This window comes from Phocoena sinus, chromosome X (genome assembly GCF_008692025.1).
Source record: "Phocoena sinus isolate mPhoSin1 chromosome X, mPhoSin1.pri, whole genome shotgun sequence".
Lineage (NCBI taxonomy): Eukaryota > Metazoa > Chordata > Mammalia > Artiodactyla > Phocoenidae > Phocoena > Phocoena sinus.
The window spans coordinates 40,108,721-40,125,207 of NC_045784.1; the positions used below are offsets into that span (position 1 = coordinate 40,108,721).

A 16,487-nucleotide genomic window follows, 5' to 3' on the forward strand; every position below is an offset into this window, starting at 1 on the left:
ACTGAAGACAGTCCCTTTTAATAAATGTTAGACTTTAAGGATGGTAAAATCATCCCAAAATTCGCCTTGTTTAGGATGGCTTCTCCAAACTTGATAAGTATTTATGTATGTGCTTTGGATAGGTAAATTTAAAATTTTGAAACTCTTCATCAAAAGGCTTTATATTTTACAGGAGAGGAAAAATCAAGGCATTTTAAGTGGGTACCATGCTCCACATCACACTTTCTTATCCCATCAAAAGCTCTTGAAGCGGTGGTGAAAGGATTTTTTGATAATGGAAACTTTTTTTGTGGACACCAAACCTGAGAGTGTACTCAGACATTTGAGAAATCATACACATTTTTTTCTTCAGTGACTCCAGCACACAATAACACATAAACAACATTGTAGTGTAGATTGTTAGGGAAATTTTGACAAAATTATTGGGGTGCTTGAAACAATCCTGGAAGAGTTGGAGCTTTTTTATCTTAACCTAAGTAGAAGGTAGAGAAACAATTATTTAAGTACCTATGGAGTGCTAAGCACTGTGATAAACCCTTAGAGAAGTTTTCTAGTTTTAATCCTTTAATCAGCCCTTTGAGTGTTATTAAAACTGAGAATCAGAGACGATAGGTTCCCCAGGATCTCCTGTAGCTAATGATGACTGGAATTTGTCAGACTCCAGAATCCTCTTCTTTCCATCATTCATTTTTTCCCCTCTGCACTCTTCTAGGATTACAAAAAAAGAATGATATCCTTAAAATACTGTTATTTTTTTTCTTCAGGGAACCAACCAACTGAGAGTGAGTGCATATGCATGTATTGGAATGGGGGTAAAATTAGGAATAGAGTTAGAGTTGGTGGGTATGACGTGTATCATAAGAAGGTAATTGAAAGACAGTTTATGGTAGTTTAAGTGGGTAGAGGTGTTGGTAAAAAGTAGCTCTTCAGTATAAATGGTAGTTATTATTACTCTGGAGATTCTGTGAATTCTCATGTGATTCAATAGAGTTCTTACCATTTGTGGAAAAGATTAATATATTTGTTTATGTCAACATGGACCACGGTAAAAATTTAGATTTACAGCTAATGAATAAAGTTATCAGAGTGTTCCTACATTATCTTATTTGGCAAGTATTTCCATTTTATAAGTAGGAAAAGCACTTATGCCATAATTAGTGGTTCTTTTAATAAATAGGTATTTTAGAAGAATGCTGCATTGACTATATCTGAGGTAGAAGTAAAATATATTGATTTCTTGGGTGATTGAATGGAGGATTATATGCATTATCTCAGGAAGGAAATGTATTTTAGGGTTTTGTCTTTTTTTTAAATGTTTGTATTTTTTATTTCTAGGCTGTTCGCTGCTACGAATCTCTAATCTTAAAAGCTGAAGGAAAAGTGGAGTCTGATTTCTTTTGTCAATTAGGTCACTTCAACCTCTTATTGGAAGATTATCCAAAAGGTAATTTTTTTCCCCTTGTTAATTACTGTTTGATTTATATATGTATTCAAAATAACTGTAATTGTACTCTATCGGAAGTATTACCATTTTTACTTCTAAGAAATTATAAGCCTATGAACATCCTAAAAACAATGAGAAAAGTGGAGTAGATGGAAATGGGAAAAGTTCACATGACTCCATGTAAATCAGCAGTAAGTTGACCATTCAGCTAAACTGATAGCGTACTACCGTTTTGTTCTGCCTTGTGAAAAATTCCTGCTTTTTAAAAAGGCTCAACTATAGTAGAAAGTGAGCCATTGATGGACACTTTGGAAGAGTAACACAAACTCAGCATTTCTCTTCTTTATCCTTTAACTTCGATTTTAGCTAGAGAATATTTGAATGAAAACCTGATCTGTAGCCATGTTATTGTAAAGGTAAGTAACATAGAGAGATGATCACACATGAGCTTGAGCGTTGGATAAAGCATTTTTAAAATTCATTTGAAAAGCTTTTCCTATCGGAAATAAGTGAGTTAAATTATTGAAGGTAGCCCCCCAAGATGTGTCCTTTTTATGGTACCAAGCGGCTGACCCAGGCCATTACTCACTTAGGAAGTTAAAAGCACCCCCCAAACACCACACCCCTCAATACCAAAGGCAAAGAAAAACTATATTCTTATAATCAATAACATTTTAACCTTTTGATGATAGTAAACATTTTAATGTGGAGTGGATGGACTTAATGCTTGTTTTCCACAGATGTATTTAGGTGGGCTGAACAACTGAAAGGTTGTTCAGGGCTAGAGCGAAGGATTGTTCGTGTTTAATTATGTTAGGTCAAGTGAATACTTTCCTAATGAAAGTACAATTTTACTTTGAGACAGGTATGCTGTGGGGTTTGAAATTAGGCTTATTCCCCAGCTCATCTCTGTGGTTCAGCTGCATTACTTTTAACAGATTATAAACATCCCTGAGCTTCTATCTGTAATCTGTAAAACGAGGGGAGGATGTGGTAGCTGCTCAGGGGTTTTGGGATTCCTGTGTGAAACTGGTTAATACTTAGCAAAGTGACTTCAGGGTAATAGGTATTGATAATTATTTAACAATCTATTAGATATTTTAATTAAAACAGTAACTTATTTAAAGGAAAGCATTATACAAAAGAAATAATACAGAGTTCTGCACAATCTGATTTTTCAATGCTGCACCTTTTATTTGGAGAGCGCACTAGTTTTAGAGCATATAAACAGAGACCCAGACTTGAAAATTAGGTTTGCATATGTGGCTGTATGTCCTTATTGCTTAGTGGTCATTTAAAATAAATAAACAAACAAACAAATAAATAAAAGCTTTTAAAACTTTATTAGTCTATGAATTTAGCTACATTTTCCATTTATAAAATGTTTGGCTGTGAAGGTAATGAAGAATCCAGGGATATTTGTTTTGGAGGTGTTTTCTTTTTTGGAAGGTGTGGTAGGGGGCACGTGGCAACTAGACAGTGTTGGCAAACGGGCTTGTAGGAGTAATCTAGAAAGATGGGAGAAGAGAAGGGTAACCCAAGGATGTAAGTCCTTGAAAAGGTGTGCTCTGCGACCCGTTTGCTGTTGTGTAGATGAACTGGCCATTGATAATTTGTAATAGGAAGAAGAGGAAGGAGAGAATGAATGCAGAGGTATACATTTGTATTTCAGTATATTTTAGTATTTCAAGCTGATGGCTTCTTACTTCCTAGACGAGAGTTGTTTGAATTCATCCTTGAGGCTTTATTGACCACATACCCACTTAAAAAAAATCCTTTAAAAATACTAATTATTGAAATCTTTCTATCCATTCTCTTCACTGTCTTCCCAGAAGTCCCAGACTAGAGCCAGTCTCTAGTAGCCCCTTCCAATGCATCATCACCATCATCACCAATTTATGGAGACATTTGTTACCTCAGGCTACTTTCTCCTTTTTTCTTTGGAACCAGTACAAGATGAGAACCTCTAGCCCCAGCCAAATAGATGTTTATTTTTAGAGAACAGATTACAAACCATAACTTACTGGGAAATAAACATAAACTATTCAGTGAACATGTGAGTAGACTGCTCAGATGTATGTATGTGGGGGATTTACTGGCCCTCTTTATTCTGAGGACAGTTCTTTAAATACTGTCCTGAGTCCTCTTGTGTGTGAAATTTTCAGAGTTTGGGGTTCCTTATGAAAAACTGCTTCTACTTTTGGAGTAGAAAATGCTAGAAAATATTTTCTGTACATTTTGGACTGTGGTTTTTCTGCCCTTATTTCTTATTCTGATCTCATCTACTTCCTGTCTTATATGAATTTCTAAAAATTTCTGATCTACAGATAGTATACTTTCGTTGTCTTTACTGTTATGGATTTATTAATTAAAAATTACCTTTTCATTTCAGAGGAATTTGAAGAAGAAGATAAAAAGACCTTATAAAACATTTTTTACTCTTTCTGGTTGGTAATATGTATGCAGAATTTAAAAAATTTTCCATCACTTGATTTGGTTATTAGGCTTCTAGGAATTTGTCCTGAAAAAGTAATTGGTTAGAGGATTGCGGGAAAATGGAGGCTGGAGGCTTATTGCACTTAGCCTGTTGTTGGTTGGATTCCTCTGCAGTGAGTTTAGCATACAAGATGTTTAGTAAGGAGTACCTTTAGGATCAGCACTGTGGAAGGTGGGAAATGGAACCAGGATTGGACAGAGGGAGAAGTTAAGCTTTGACAGCCTTGGCCAACTCCATGGGGAGCCCCGAAGCTAGAATGGCTATCACTGGTTGGGCCAAGAGGACCAGGCCTTTATACTCCATTCATTCCATACTGGACATGGGAAGGAGTGTGACCTCAGGCAAGGTTGCTCTCCTCAGCTTAAGACAACTCACTGCTAGAGGCTCTCTTGTACACAAGACTGCCAACAGTCCTTCCTTGAAGTGGGATTTGAGTGGTTCCTGATAGTGTCTATACCTCCTTTTCACTCCTACCCCCACAGCTAACCTGTCAACCTCAGCTGAACCAAACAGCTGATGGGGCTGTCAGACAGACTGCCTTAAGCCATGGAGATGGTACTGTGATTTCTCTTCTTTGAGTTGAAGAACAACCTGAGAGACAGAGAACCCCGGGCTGAAGGACAAGTGTATATTCTTGTGAATATATGTGATGGGTCTCAGGAGCAGTTTAATTAATAGAAATTATATGTAAATATTTGTGAATATGTATGGCAGATTATAGGAGAGAATCGTCATTAAGTTAAGTTGATTGCTTAGAAAATCCGGTAGTAAAATACCTCAGTACACAGCAAAATTATAAAAAGATAGAAACTCTGAGGTAAGAGACTTGGGGTGCAGATAGTAAAAATTCCAGAAGTAAAAAAATGAGTTGAAGGAGATACAATAATTAATCATTCCTGATATTAGTATGAAAACCTTGACACTTTTACAAATAGTTTCTTCATGGTTTGTGGTGAGCTGGAAGTTTTCCCTGAAATTCCACCTGACGATAGATCTTTCTCCCTTTCCTCCTTCCTTCAAGTAATTGGTCATTTTTTGCATTGTCTATCACTTTTGGGCAAAGTAGGTTTTGGTTGTTTTAGTTCCTCAGTAATTATAAATGGCTAGGGCAAGTTACATGCTAAGAGTTGCTTATGTGGAGAAGTCTTAAGTCAGAGTTGGTGAGCTCTTTTTGTCTTTCTCTCTTTCTGTGTTTCTTGGGTGGAATGACAACACTCCATCCTAGGATGTATATAGTATAAGGACATAAAGTGCATGTTTTCCAATAATAGATCTTGAGTTTGGCTTCTCCAAAAATTGCCTTTTTTTGGATCCTTGCATGGTTCATCTCTTTATTGTCATGGTTGTTGGAACTAAAGGTTGTGATTCTTGTAAGAATCTGCTCTTTGTTTAAAAGTTCTTTCAGATAGTCATTGGGATAGTTTGCATAGTATATATGATACAAATTTACTTTGTGTTGAAATAGTAAAATGAAATGAAAATCCAGAATACTGACATAAACTGGCATGTAATATACATAGAATGAACATGATGTATCTTTCTGAAAGCTGATACAGTTAAGGTGATCATTCATGTGTTTTCATTGCATTTGTAGTCATTGTACCCTCTTTCTCTATATAACTTTATTTAAACATATTTACTGATATAAACAAATCACTGTGCCTCCACTCCCTCTCATCACAATTTGGGAATAATTGATTTTGTTCAATCTACTTGTGGCCTAGAATTAGAAAATGCAATTGAGAAAAATAACCCAAGGGAAAAAAATAGTGACCATAACCCAGGTTGTCAGAAGTTCATATCCAGGCAACGAGCAAAAGTTGTAGCTTCAAGAACTAGAGAGCTGGTGGTAGAACACATTGAAGGAATACAAATAAGACAGCTACTTGATGGTTCTTGTAGTAAACCAAATGTGCGATATTAAAAACCTCAAGGAGGGACTTCCCTGGCGGTCCAGTGCTTGAGACTCTGCCCTTCCTTCCACTGCAGGGGGCACAGGTTCGATCCCTGGTTGGGGAACTAAGATCTCGCATGCTGCGCAGCCAAAAAAATAAAAAAATAAAAATAAAGACCTCGAAGAGTATATTATTTTAATGACGACAAAGAAGTAGTAAATCTGAGATCTCAGTAGATGTGTTAATTTGACTTGAAAACCTCAGTGAAGATGCTGATAGAGGAGTAAAAGGATTCCAAGATTTGTTTCTTTGCTTTTCCAACTTCCTGTCTGCTTGTCTCTGTAATCTTAGGAACAAAGGTCTGTCGTGTTGGATACTATCCAGAGGGTTTTTCAAATGTTAATGTGTATTAATGCTACATATAAGAGAAGATGTGTTTTAGGCCTTCATAGATTTGAGAAGGCAGAAAGGTGCTAGGGAGTTAGGTACATCAGTCATTTATGTACAGTGAAACAGTTAGTATAAGCTCTCTGAGATCTCATTTATCCCAGGGTATAAATACAACTTTTTAGTTCAGCCTCAGATAAAAATAATCAAAGATCTTTTGACCTAATAATAATCTTAGGCAGTCACAACTTGTTCTGGCCTAAAGATGACAGTCAGTGCAACCGACCGATTTACTTGTACTTCTTTCCTTTCCTTCCCTTCCATACCCATAGACTCACCTGTGAGCAGCTAACCTGCTGCCTATAGTGTTATACACTGGGCTAGAGATGAAAAGAGAAATGCTGAGTTCTACCTGCAGTTAGTGCATAGTCTAACGTGAGTGTAGATTGAATTTTAAATCTGTTTCTTCCTTGCATTTCTGTTGCATCTTACTCTGAAGGAGACTCCCTTTTTCTGGCAGAAAGTTAAATTTAACTTCCTTCTTATTTGCATTTGTATTTTTGCTTGTTTTCTTTTGCATTTAATTTTTTTAGACCTGGTTACTTTGTTAGTACTCTGCCAGTTTTCTATAATCCTTTAAATTCATTATATTTTTCTCTCTTTTTTAAAGTCTACACAGACTAAATGGGCTTATTTAAAAACAAAATAAAACTCAGAATTATGAAAAAAGTCTGTCCATAAATAAAGTTGATTCCAACGATTAAAAATATCTGACCTTTGGAAATTGGTTGATAGAGAGTTGAAAGTAATATGTTTGAGCACACCATTCTTGGTGAAGTGGCAAAAGAAAAGGACAGTCTTGCCTGAAGTACTGTTAAAAAGATTTCCTAGTGGGATGAACAAGGACTTCTTGAGCCAGTAAATAACTCAGGGATCTCCAAGTGAAGATTAGGTGATTTAGGGAAGGAAAAGCCCATTAGACAGATGGTACAATCCTGAAACTGGTTTTAAGCATTATAAGTATGTCCAAATAAATGATTTCCCTCATTCTCTATTAAGGACTTAAGGAAAATCTAGTTACAGTGGAGTAGGAATTTATTTTCACAATAGGTAACTGACTTAAAGATTGGAAATAAAGGACTGTGCTTTGGTTAAAAGGATTTCATTAGAGAGACTCTGGTGGTGGGTACTTGTAGAGTTTTAATGATTTATTTGGATTAGGAAACATGTTAAATATGTTAAGGTCTTTCTTAAAATACAGGATCCTAGGCCTAATGGAGTAAAGTATAATTGTTGAGAAATGTGTAAATGAATGGAAAGATAACAAATGCTCATTGAAGTCTCATTTACAAATCTGTGCTTGAAATTTGGAGCATTTACTTTTGTGACTTTGAATTTGAGGGCTTGTATTTATTTCTCAATTCATCATATTGTAGTATGGATGCTGTGTTTCTCCCAGTTGATAATCACATAGGCTTCTTCGGTTCACATAGGTACCTCGGTTTCAGTTACATCATACTCTTTAAGGGCTCTTCAAATTCTAAAATGGGAATTTTATGAAGTCATGTAATATATATTGTTATTCATGTTATTGGAAACATACCCTTCAAGTTTGTTGAAATTCCTGTTAAAAGGGCAGTCCAGGCTTGATATGGTGATTGCACAAAATTGTCAGGGACCCTGGCTTCTCTTGGTTAGGAGGCACAAATATCAAAGACTTGATTCTAGCTTAAACAATAAGGAGATTTATTCCCTCATATAATTGAAAGTTCATAGGTGAGTTGTGCACTAGATATAGTTCGAAGTCTAGAAGTATCCAGTACTTTCCATCTGTTTCTGCTGCTATCTTCTATGGGCTTCATCTTAAGAGTAGTTCCCCTGTGGTGGCAGTTGGTGATATATGCTTCCTTGTTCACATCAGGCAGTAGAGAGAAAACACCTTTTCCATGACTGTTCTCTATAAATCCGTCAAACCTTATTTGACTATTCTGTTCTGTCTAGCTTGGTAAGTTGGTTTGCTTTTCTTTTTAGAAAACCATTAATCAGTGATCTTTATGAGCTAGCTACACTCATGTATGAAGAACTAGAAAACAGAAGATGGCTTGAAATCAATCACCTCTTCCTCAGAACTGGAAAAATTACAGTCTAAATGTCCTTCCAGTGATAGGTTGGTTGGCATCATCTTTGTGCAAAAAAGATGAACATAATTCAAATAAGTTACTTGTTCAGATACGTGATGATGTTTTTGGGTGATGCTTCTCTAATTTGAACATATTCAGGAAGTTCTCTATGTGGTATTCTATATGGTATTCATTTTGGCTGCTTACTGATGAACAGTATGAAAACATACCTGGAGTTTTAGAAAATGTTAATTTCCACCCTCCCCATTTTTTTTTCAGTATAAAATTTTTTTACACGTGTTGAAAATCTTATTTGAAAATGTTACTCTTTTTAAAAATTGAGGTATAATTGGTATATAACTATTAGTTTCAGGTATATAACATAATGATTTGATGTTTGCATATATTGTGGAATGATCATAGTTAAGTCTAGTTAACATCTGTCACCATACACAGTTACAGTATTTTTTCTTGTGATGAGAACTTTTAAGATTTACTCTTAGCAGCTTTCAAATATGCAATACAGTATTATTAATTATAGTCATCATGCTACACATTACACCCCCGTGGCTTATTTATTGCTCATGAGTTTTTAAAGAAAGGCTCTCTACCAATTCTAATGTGCATGTATAACCTTTACTTTACTTTGTTACTGCCTGCCCCTCACTGAGTTTTTGGATTGACAAGCTCTACAGTTGACTGTTAAACAACCCAGGTTTGAGCCTTGCAGGTCCTCTTATACGTGGGTTTTTTTCAGTACATATATGTACTACTATTTTTATCATCCATGGATGTGGAATCCGTGCACATGCAGGGCCGACTGTGGGATCTGATCACAGTGGATTTTGGTATCTACGGCGGATCCTGGGACCAATCCATTGCAGATACTGAGGGATGACTGTAGTTTAATTTCTTCCAGAGCCTGTTATACCTTGAGATGGATTTAGGGGTATGGGATGCCCCTAAATTGGAATTGAGTTGGAGTTTGGGGTAAGGTAATTGTGGGCTGGGTTTTTTTCTTTTTTGATTGTATGAAAGGGAGCAGCACAAAAGGAATACAGTTGATCCTTGCACAGCAGGGGTTTGAACTTCGCAGGTCCACTTACACATGGAATTTTTTCAGTAGTAAATACTATAGCACTACATGATCTGTGGTCGGTTGAATCCAAGGATACAGAACTGCGGATCCAGAGAGCCGTTGATAAGTTATACTTGGCTTTTCTACTGTGTGGAGGTCAGTGCCTCTTACGTCTGTGTCGTTCAAGAGTCAACTGTAGTTCCTTTGCTCTTTGAGGTGGTTGAGCTCTTAGTCATTTTTTTTTTTTTTTTTTTTTTTTTTGAGGTACGTGGGCCTCTCACTGTTGTGGCCTCTCCCGTTGCGGAGCACAGGCTCCGGACACACAGGCTCAGCGGCCATGGCTCACAGGCCCAGCGGCTCCGCGGCATGTGGGATCTTCCCGGACCGGGGCACGAACCCGTGTCCCCTGCATCGGCAGGCGGACTCTCAACCACTGCGCCACCAGGGAAGCCCTCTTAGTCATTTTTGGAAGTGAGATCCCTTGTTAGAACAAACGACCCATCACATTCTGGAGTATTAATCCATTTATCAGATTTGGTCTCTGAGGAAGGTCAAGTTGATTCAAGAGGTTGCCTGCCCAGATTCTGTTCAAGTGCAGGTCTGAAATGTGACCATGGTTTTACTTCCTTGAACTCCTATATATTGGACATTGGTTACCATGTCTGACTATGAGTAGGGACGCCCCAGAGTTTAAATTGTTTGGTTTTAAATATCACTATCTGCTGGGAGGTGGGTATGATGGGAATTTTGTTGTAATGTTTCTTAAAACTTGTTAATTGATTTTGAAATGGGACATAATTGTGACTCATGCTTATTTTCCTTCTTTCAGCATTATCTGCATACCAGAGGTACTACAGTTTACAATCTGACTACTGGAAGGTTAGTGCACATTTGCATATCCCTTCCCTTCCCCTCTTTCCCTCTTCCCCTTCCCTTCCCTTCTCCTCTTCCCTCCCCTTCTCTTCTCTAGCAGATTACTGCTGTTTATACTCAAAACGAATTGTGCTCTTGCTTTTTTGTTTTGTTAATTGAATATATTACTTCTAGGCAAAAGGGATTGGAAAGGGAAAAATGAGTGTTCTTCATTTGTGCTGTCTTGTATGATCAACTTGTATTTTGTTAAAAGAATTAGATTATTCTGACACAGTTTGTTGGCCAAAGATGATCCAAAGTGTGAAAGTTAAAGCCATTAAAATCAAATGGCAACAAAATGATTCTTCAGTTGTCTTAAGTTGGTACCTAGGAATAAAAGAAGTCTGAAGATGGCTGTATCAGGCTGAAAAGGGAAGGCATAAATGAAAATCTTTATTGGTATAGTCTGTCTATAATTGGAGCTCTGAGGACAGCTGAACCTAACCATTTTTTAAAAGACCAGTACCTAAATGAAGAACTGTGCACAGCAATGGATCATCTATTTTCTTAGTTTGAGCAGTGCATAAAGTTACCTGGACAGGTTAATCTTTCACATCATGTTTACTTTGAAGTATAAGTTTACTGACCAGTGGGGTTTCTTTATCTGAATTGCCATTTCAGATTTTTAAGGTGGGTTTTATTTTTTCTATTGCCTAATTTATGTTTCTTTTTGATATGTAGAAGTTTTAACAGTATATTTTGGTAATTTGAAAAAATATATTGAAAATATCTTTTCTAGTCTATGGCTTATCTTTTCTTCTTTTTAAAGCTTATTGAAGTATAATTAAATACCATAAAATTCAACTTCTTTATGCCATTCAGTGACTTTTAGTAAATTTCCAGAGTTGTGCAACCATAACCAAAGTCTTACTTTAGGACATGTCTGTCTCACCATAATGAAACCTCATGCCCAACCCCTGGCAAGTACTAATCTACTTTCTGTCTCTGTGTATTTGTATTTTCTGGGTATTTCATATAAATTGAATCATATAATATGTAGTCTTTTGTGACTGACTTCTTTCACTAAGCATATATTTTTAAGGTTGATCCATGTGTAGCATGTATTAATACTTTATTCCTTTTTATTATCTAATAATATTCCATTGTGTGGTTATACCATATTTTATATATCCATTCATCAGTTGAGCATTTTAGTTGTCTCCACTTTTTGGCTATTGTGAATAATGCTCCTGTGAACATCTGTATACAAGTTTTTGTGTGGACATATATAGTTTCAGTTCTCTTTGGTAAATAACCAGGGGTGGAATTGCCAGGTTGTAAAGTAAATCTATGTTTAACATTTTGAGAAACTGCCAAAATTGTTTTCCAGGGTGGCTGTAACATTTTACATTCTCACCAGCAGTGTATGAGGGTTCCAGTTTCTCCATATCCTCATTATTACAGTTTTTATTTTGCATTTTCCTAATGACTGATGTTGAGCACTGTTTAATGACCATATTAGCTATTTGTGTATATTCTTTGGTGAAATGCCTCTGTAAACCCTTTGCTGATTTTTAAATTTGGTTTTTAAAAAATTAGTGTGTTGGGACTGCCCTGGCGGTTCAGTGTTTAAGACTCCACGCTTCCAATGAAGGGTGCATGGGTTTGATCCCTGATCTGGGAACTAAGATCCCACATGCTGTGTGGCGCGGCCGAAAACTTCAAAAAAAAATTGGTGTGTTGTAAGAGTTCTTTATACATTCCGGATACAACCCCTTATCGGATATATAATTTGCAAATATTTTCTCAAAGTCTGTGGCTTATATTTTCATTTTCTTGATAGTATAGTTTGAAGTGCAAAAATTAAAAATTTTGATGACATCCAATTTCTCAACTGTTTCTTTCATTGCTTGGGCTTTTGGTTTTGTAGCTAAGAAATCTTTGCCTAATCCAGTGTCATGGTGATTTCTTCCATTGTTTATTCAATCAGTTGCTTCAGTACAGATAGTACTGCAGTAAATAGTAAAAGTGTCTTTTTGTTAGTGTTCTTTGGTATAGATTCTCTTTGGTATAGATTCTCTTTGGTATAGATTCCTTGATAATTGGGATTGCTGGGTCTAGTGGTGTGAACCTCTCCTTTGGGAGCTCTTGTTTCCCCTTGGTCTTAACCAAGAAAGTTTATGTCAGCAGGCTTTTTGTGAAATCTGATAGGTGAGAAATGGTGTCTTGTTTTTAACTTGCATTTTCTTAATTGAATTTTAAAGACTATTTGTGTTTCCTTTTCTTTGAAATATTTGTTCATTTCTCTTCAGTTGGGCCATTGTTTTCTTTCTGTTTTGTATAGCCATATTTTATGTATGATCTATATTTATCCTTTATTTGTGATAAAAATTGCAGTTTTCATTTATTGTTTTATTTTGCTTTTGTGTGTTTGTTTCTGTCCATGCAGAAGTTATTTCTATCTAGTCAAATTTATCAGTCTTTTTCTAAATTGCACCTGCATGTTGAATCATAGGATAGTTTTTTCCTCACTCTCAGGTGTTAGAGAAATTCATCCACATTTTCTTTTAGTACTTAAATGGTTTTAGTTTTTAATTTAAATCTCTGATCCATTTGGGATTTATCCCTGATTTATAGTGTGAGGAACATCTAAGTTTATTCTTTGCCTATGGCTAATTATCCCAACATAATATATTGTTAAAAAATTTCATTTTTTCCGTACTAATTTGAGATGTTGCCTTAGTTGTATGCTAAATTTTCATATGAAGTTTTGTCTACTTATATTTTCTGTGGTCTGTTTCATTAGTCTGTTCATGAATTAATACTATACTATTTTACTTAGAGGTTTTGGAATAGGTTTACACTACATATACAGTATGTATACGGTAGTGCTGTGGCACCCTTTCCCCATTGTTCTTGTTTCTAGGGTTTCCTTGGCTGTCCTTTCTTTGTTGCTTGTTTTTCCAAATAAACTAATTAACTCCACAAAAATAGCTGATGATTTTTCTCTCCGGCTTTTTTGAAGTATCATTTACATTATTTTAAGTGTTCAAATTTGCTGCATTTCGGCAATTTATATGGTATTGTGTAATCATTACTGCAATTAAGATATAGAATGTTTCTATCACTCAAAGTGTTCCATTGTCCCCCTTTACAGTTGATTCCCATTCTTGACCCCTGGTCCCAGGCAACCAGTTATCTGTGTATATGCTTTCTGGGTCTCTAATTTTGCCGTTCCTAGAATGTCACACCCTGGATTCAAATAGCATGTTTTTTTTTGTTTTAATTTAGCATACTGTTTTTGAGATTCATCCATGTTCTTGTGTGTATCAGTATTGTGTTTCTTTTCATTGTTATGTAGTATCTAATAGAATGATTATACCACAATTAATTTTCCCATTTATTAGTTGACAAATATTAGGGTTGTGTCCAGCTTTTGATAAGCATGAATGAAGTGCTGTGAACATTATTTGTTTTTGTGTAGACATAGATTTTCACTTCTCTTGGTTTATATACCTAGGATTTGGAAATGCTGGGTCACATTGCAGTTGTAGAGTTAATGGCCAAACTTTTACAAAGTGGCTGTACCACTTCACATTCTTACTAGCAATATATGAGATTCTCAATTGTTCTACATCTTGGATATCACTCGGTACTTTCAATCTTTTTAACTTTAGCCATTCTAGTAAGTAAGTAGTGGGTTTTCATTTTGGTTTTATCTGCGTTTCCCCAATGATAGTGATGTTGAGCATCTTCTATGTGCTATTGGCCTTTCATGTACCTTTTGTTATTATCTGTTCACATCTTTTGCTGATTTTTAACTTCTTTTTGTGTATTATTAATTGAGTTGCATGGGCTCTTTGCATATTCCCTTTGTCAGATATGTTTTGCAAATACTTTTTCACAGTCTGTGGCTTGCTTTTTGTTTTCTTACTTGTGCCTTTTTACGAGCAAATATTTATAATTTTGATGAAGTCCATTAAATAATTTTTTTCTTTTATACCTTGTGGTTTTTGTGTTCTGCTAAGAACTCTTTGCCTACCTGAAGATCATAAACATTTCCTCAGCTTTTTTCCCCCAGGAGTTCTATAATCACATTTCTTAAATTTTGGTTTATGATACATTTCAGGTTGTTCATGATGTGAGATGAGCATCAGTGTTCTTCCCCACCCCTTGAACACATATCCAGTTGTTCTAGCATCATTCATTGGAAAGACTGTCCTTTCAAATTTGATTTACTATTTATTTCCTCTTAGATAAAAATCAGTTGACCATTTAGTTTTGTGTCTATTGCTAGATCCTCTGTTATATTCCCTGTTACGTTATGTTCTATATGTCTATTTTTTCTTTTTTCCTTTTTCTTAACGTCTTTATTGGAGTATAATTGCTTTACAATGGTCTCTTAGTTTCTGCTTTAAAACAAAGTGAATCAGCTATGCGTATACATATATCCCCATATCTCCTCCCTCTCGCGTCTCCCTCCCACCCTCCCTATCCCACCCTTCTAGGTGGTCACAAAGCACCAAGCTGATCTCCCTGTGCTATGTGGCTGCTTCCCACTAACTATCTATTTTACATTTGGTAGTGTATATATGTCCATGCTACTCTCTTACTTCGTCCCAGCTTACCCTTCCCCCTTCCCCTTCCCCGTGTCCTCAAGTCCGTTCTCTACGTCTGCATCTTTATTCCTGTCCTGCCCCTAGGTTCTTCAGAACCTTCTTTTTTTTTTTAAGTTTAAGATTCCATATATGTGTGTTAGCATATGGTGTTTGTTTTTCTCTTTCTGACTTACTTCACTCTGTATGACCGTCTCTAGGTCCATCCACCTCACTCCAAATAACTCAATTTCGTTTCTTTTTATGGCTGAGTAATATTCCATTGTATATATGTGCCACATCTTCTTTATCCATTCATCTGTTCATGGACACTTAGGTTGCTTCCATGTTCTGGCTATTGTAAATAGAGCTGCGATGAACATTTTGGTACATGACTCGTTTTGAATTATGTTTTTCTCAGGGTATATGACCAGTAGTGGGATTGCTGGGTCGTATGGTAGTTGTATTTTTAGTTTATTAAGGAACCTCCATACTGTTCTCCATAGTGACTGTATCAGTTTACATTCCCACCAACAGTGCAAGAGGGTTTCCTTTTCTCCGCACCCTCTCCAGCATTTATTATTTGTAGATATTTTGACGATGGCCATTCTGACAGGTGTGAGGTGATACCTCATTGTAGTTTTAATTTGCATTTCTCTAATGATGAGTGATGTTGAGCATCATTTCATGTGTTTGTTGGCAATCTGTATACCTTCTTTGAACAAATGTCTATTTAGGTCTTCTGCCCATTTTTGGATTGGGTTGTTTGTTTTTTTGATATTGAGCTGCATGAGCTGCTTGTAAAATTTGGAGATTAATCCTTTGTCAGTTGCTTCATTTGCAAATATATTCTCCCATTCTGAGGATTGTCTTTCTTTCTTTTTTTTTTTGCGGTACATGGGCCTCTCACTGTTGTGGCCTCTTCTGTTGCAGAGCACAGGCTCCGGAGGTGCAGGCTCAGCGGCCGTGGCTCACGGGCCCAGCCACTCCACGGCATGTGGAATCTTCCCGGACCAGGGCATGAACCCACGTCCCCTGCATCGGCAGGCGGACTCTCAACCGCTGTGCCACCAGGGAAGCCCCTGAGGGTTGTCTTTTCGTCTTGTTTATGGTTTCTTTTGCTGTGCAAAAGCTTTTAAGTTTCATTAGGTCCTGTTTTACTTTTGTTTTTATTTCCATTTCTCTAGGAGATGGGTCAAAAAGGATCTTGCTGTGATTTATGTCATAGAGTGTTCTGCCTATGTTTTCCTCTAAGAGTTTTATAGTGTCTGGCCTTACACTTACGTCTTTAATCCATTTTGAGTTTATTTATTTATTTTTGTGTGTGTGTGTGTGTGTGTATGGTGTTAGAGAGTGTTCTAGTTTCATTCTTTTACATGTAGCTGTCCAGTTTTCCGAGCACCACTTACTGAAGAGGCTGTCTTTTCTCCATTGAATATTCTTACCTCCTTGATCAAAGATAAGGTGACCATATGTGTGTGGGTTTATCTCTGGGCTTTCTATCCTGTTCCATTGAGCTATCTTTCTGTTTTTCTGCCAGTACCATACTGTCTTCATTACTGTAGCTTTGTAGTATAGTCTGAAGGCCGGGAGCCTGATTCCTTCAGCTGTTTTTCTTA

General features: G+C 36.4%; 1 protein-coding gene across 10 annotated transcripts in view; it reads left to right on the top strand.

Moving 5' to 3' along the window:
• The window catches only part of KDM6A (lysine demethylase 6A), a 208,997-nt gene that overhangs the window by 71,023 nt on the left and 121,487 nt on the right, over nt 1-16,487 (top strand). For 9 of the 10 annotated variants that reach the window (XM_032620736.1, XM_032620727.1, XM_032620729.1 and 6 more), the window contains exons 3-4: nt 1,336-1,444; nt 10,251-10,300. In XM_032620736.1, the coding sequence (XP_032476627.1) occupies nt 1,336-1,444; nt 10,251-10,300 (159 nt within the window). Of the gene's footprint in view, nt 1-1,335; nt 1,445-9,972; nt 10,020-10,250; nt 10,301-16,487 lie in introns of those variants that run through there. The other variant, XM_032620738.1, reaches the window with a different exon arrangement.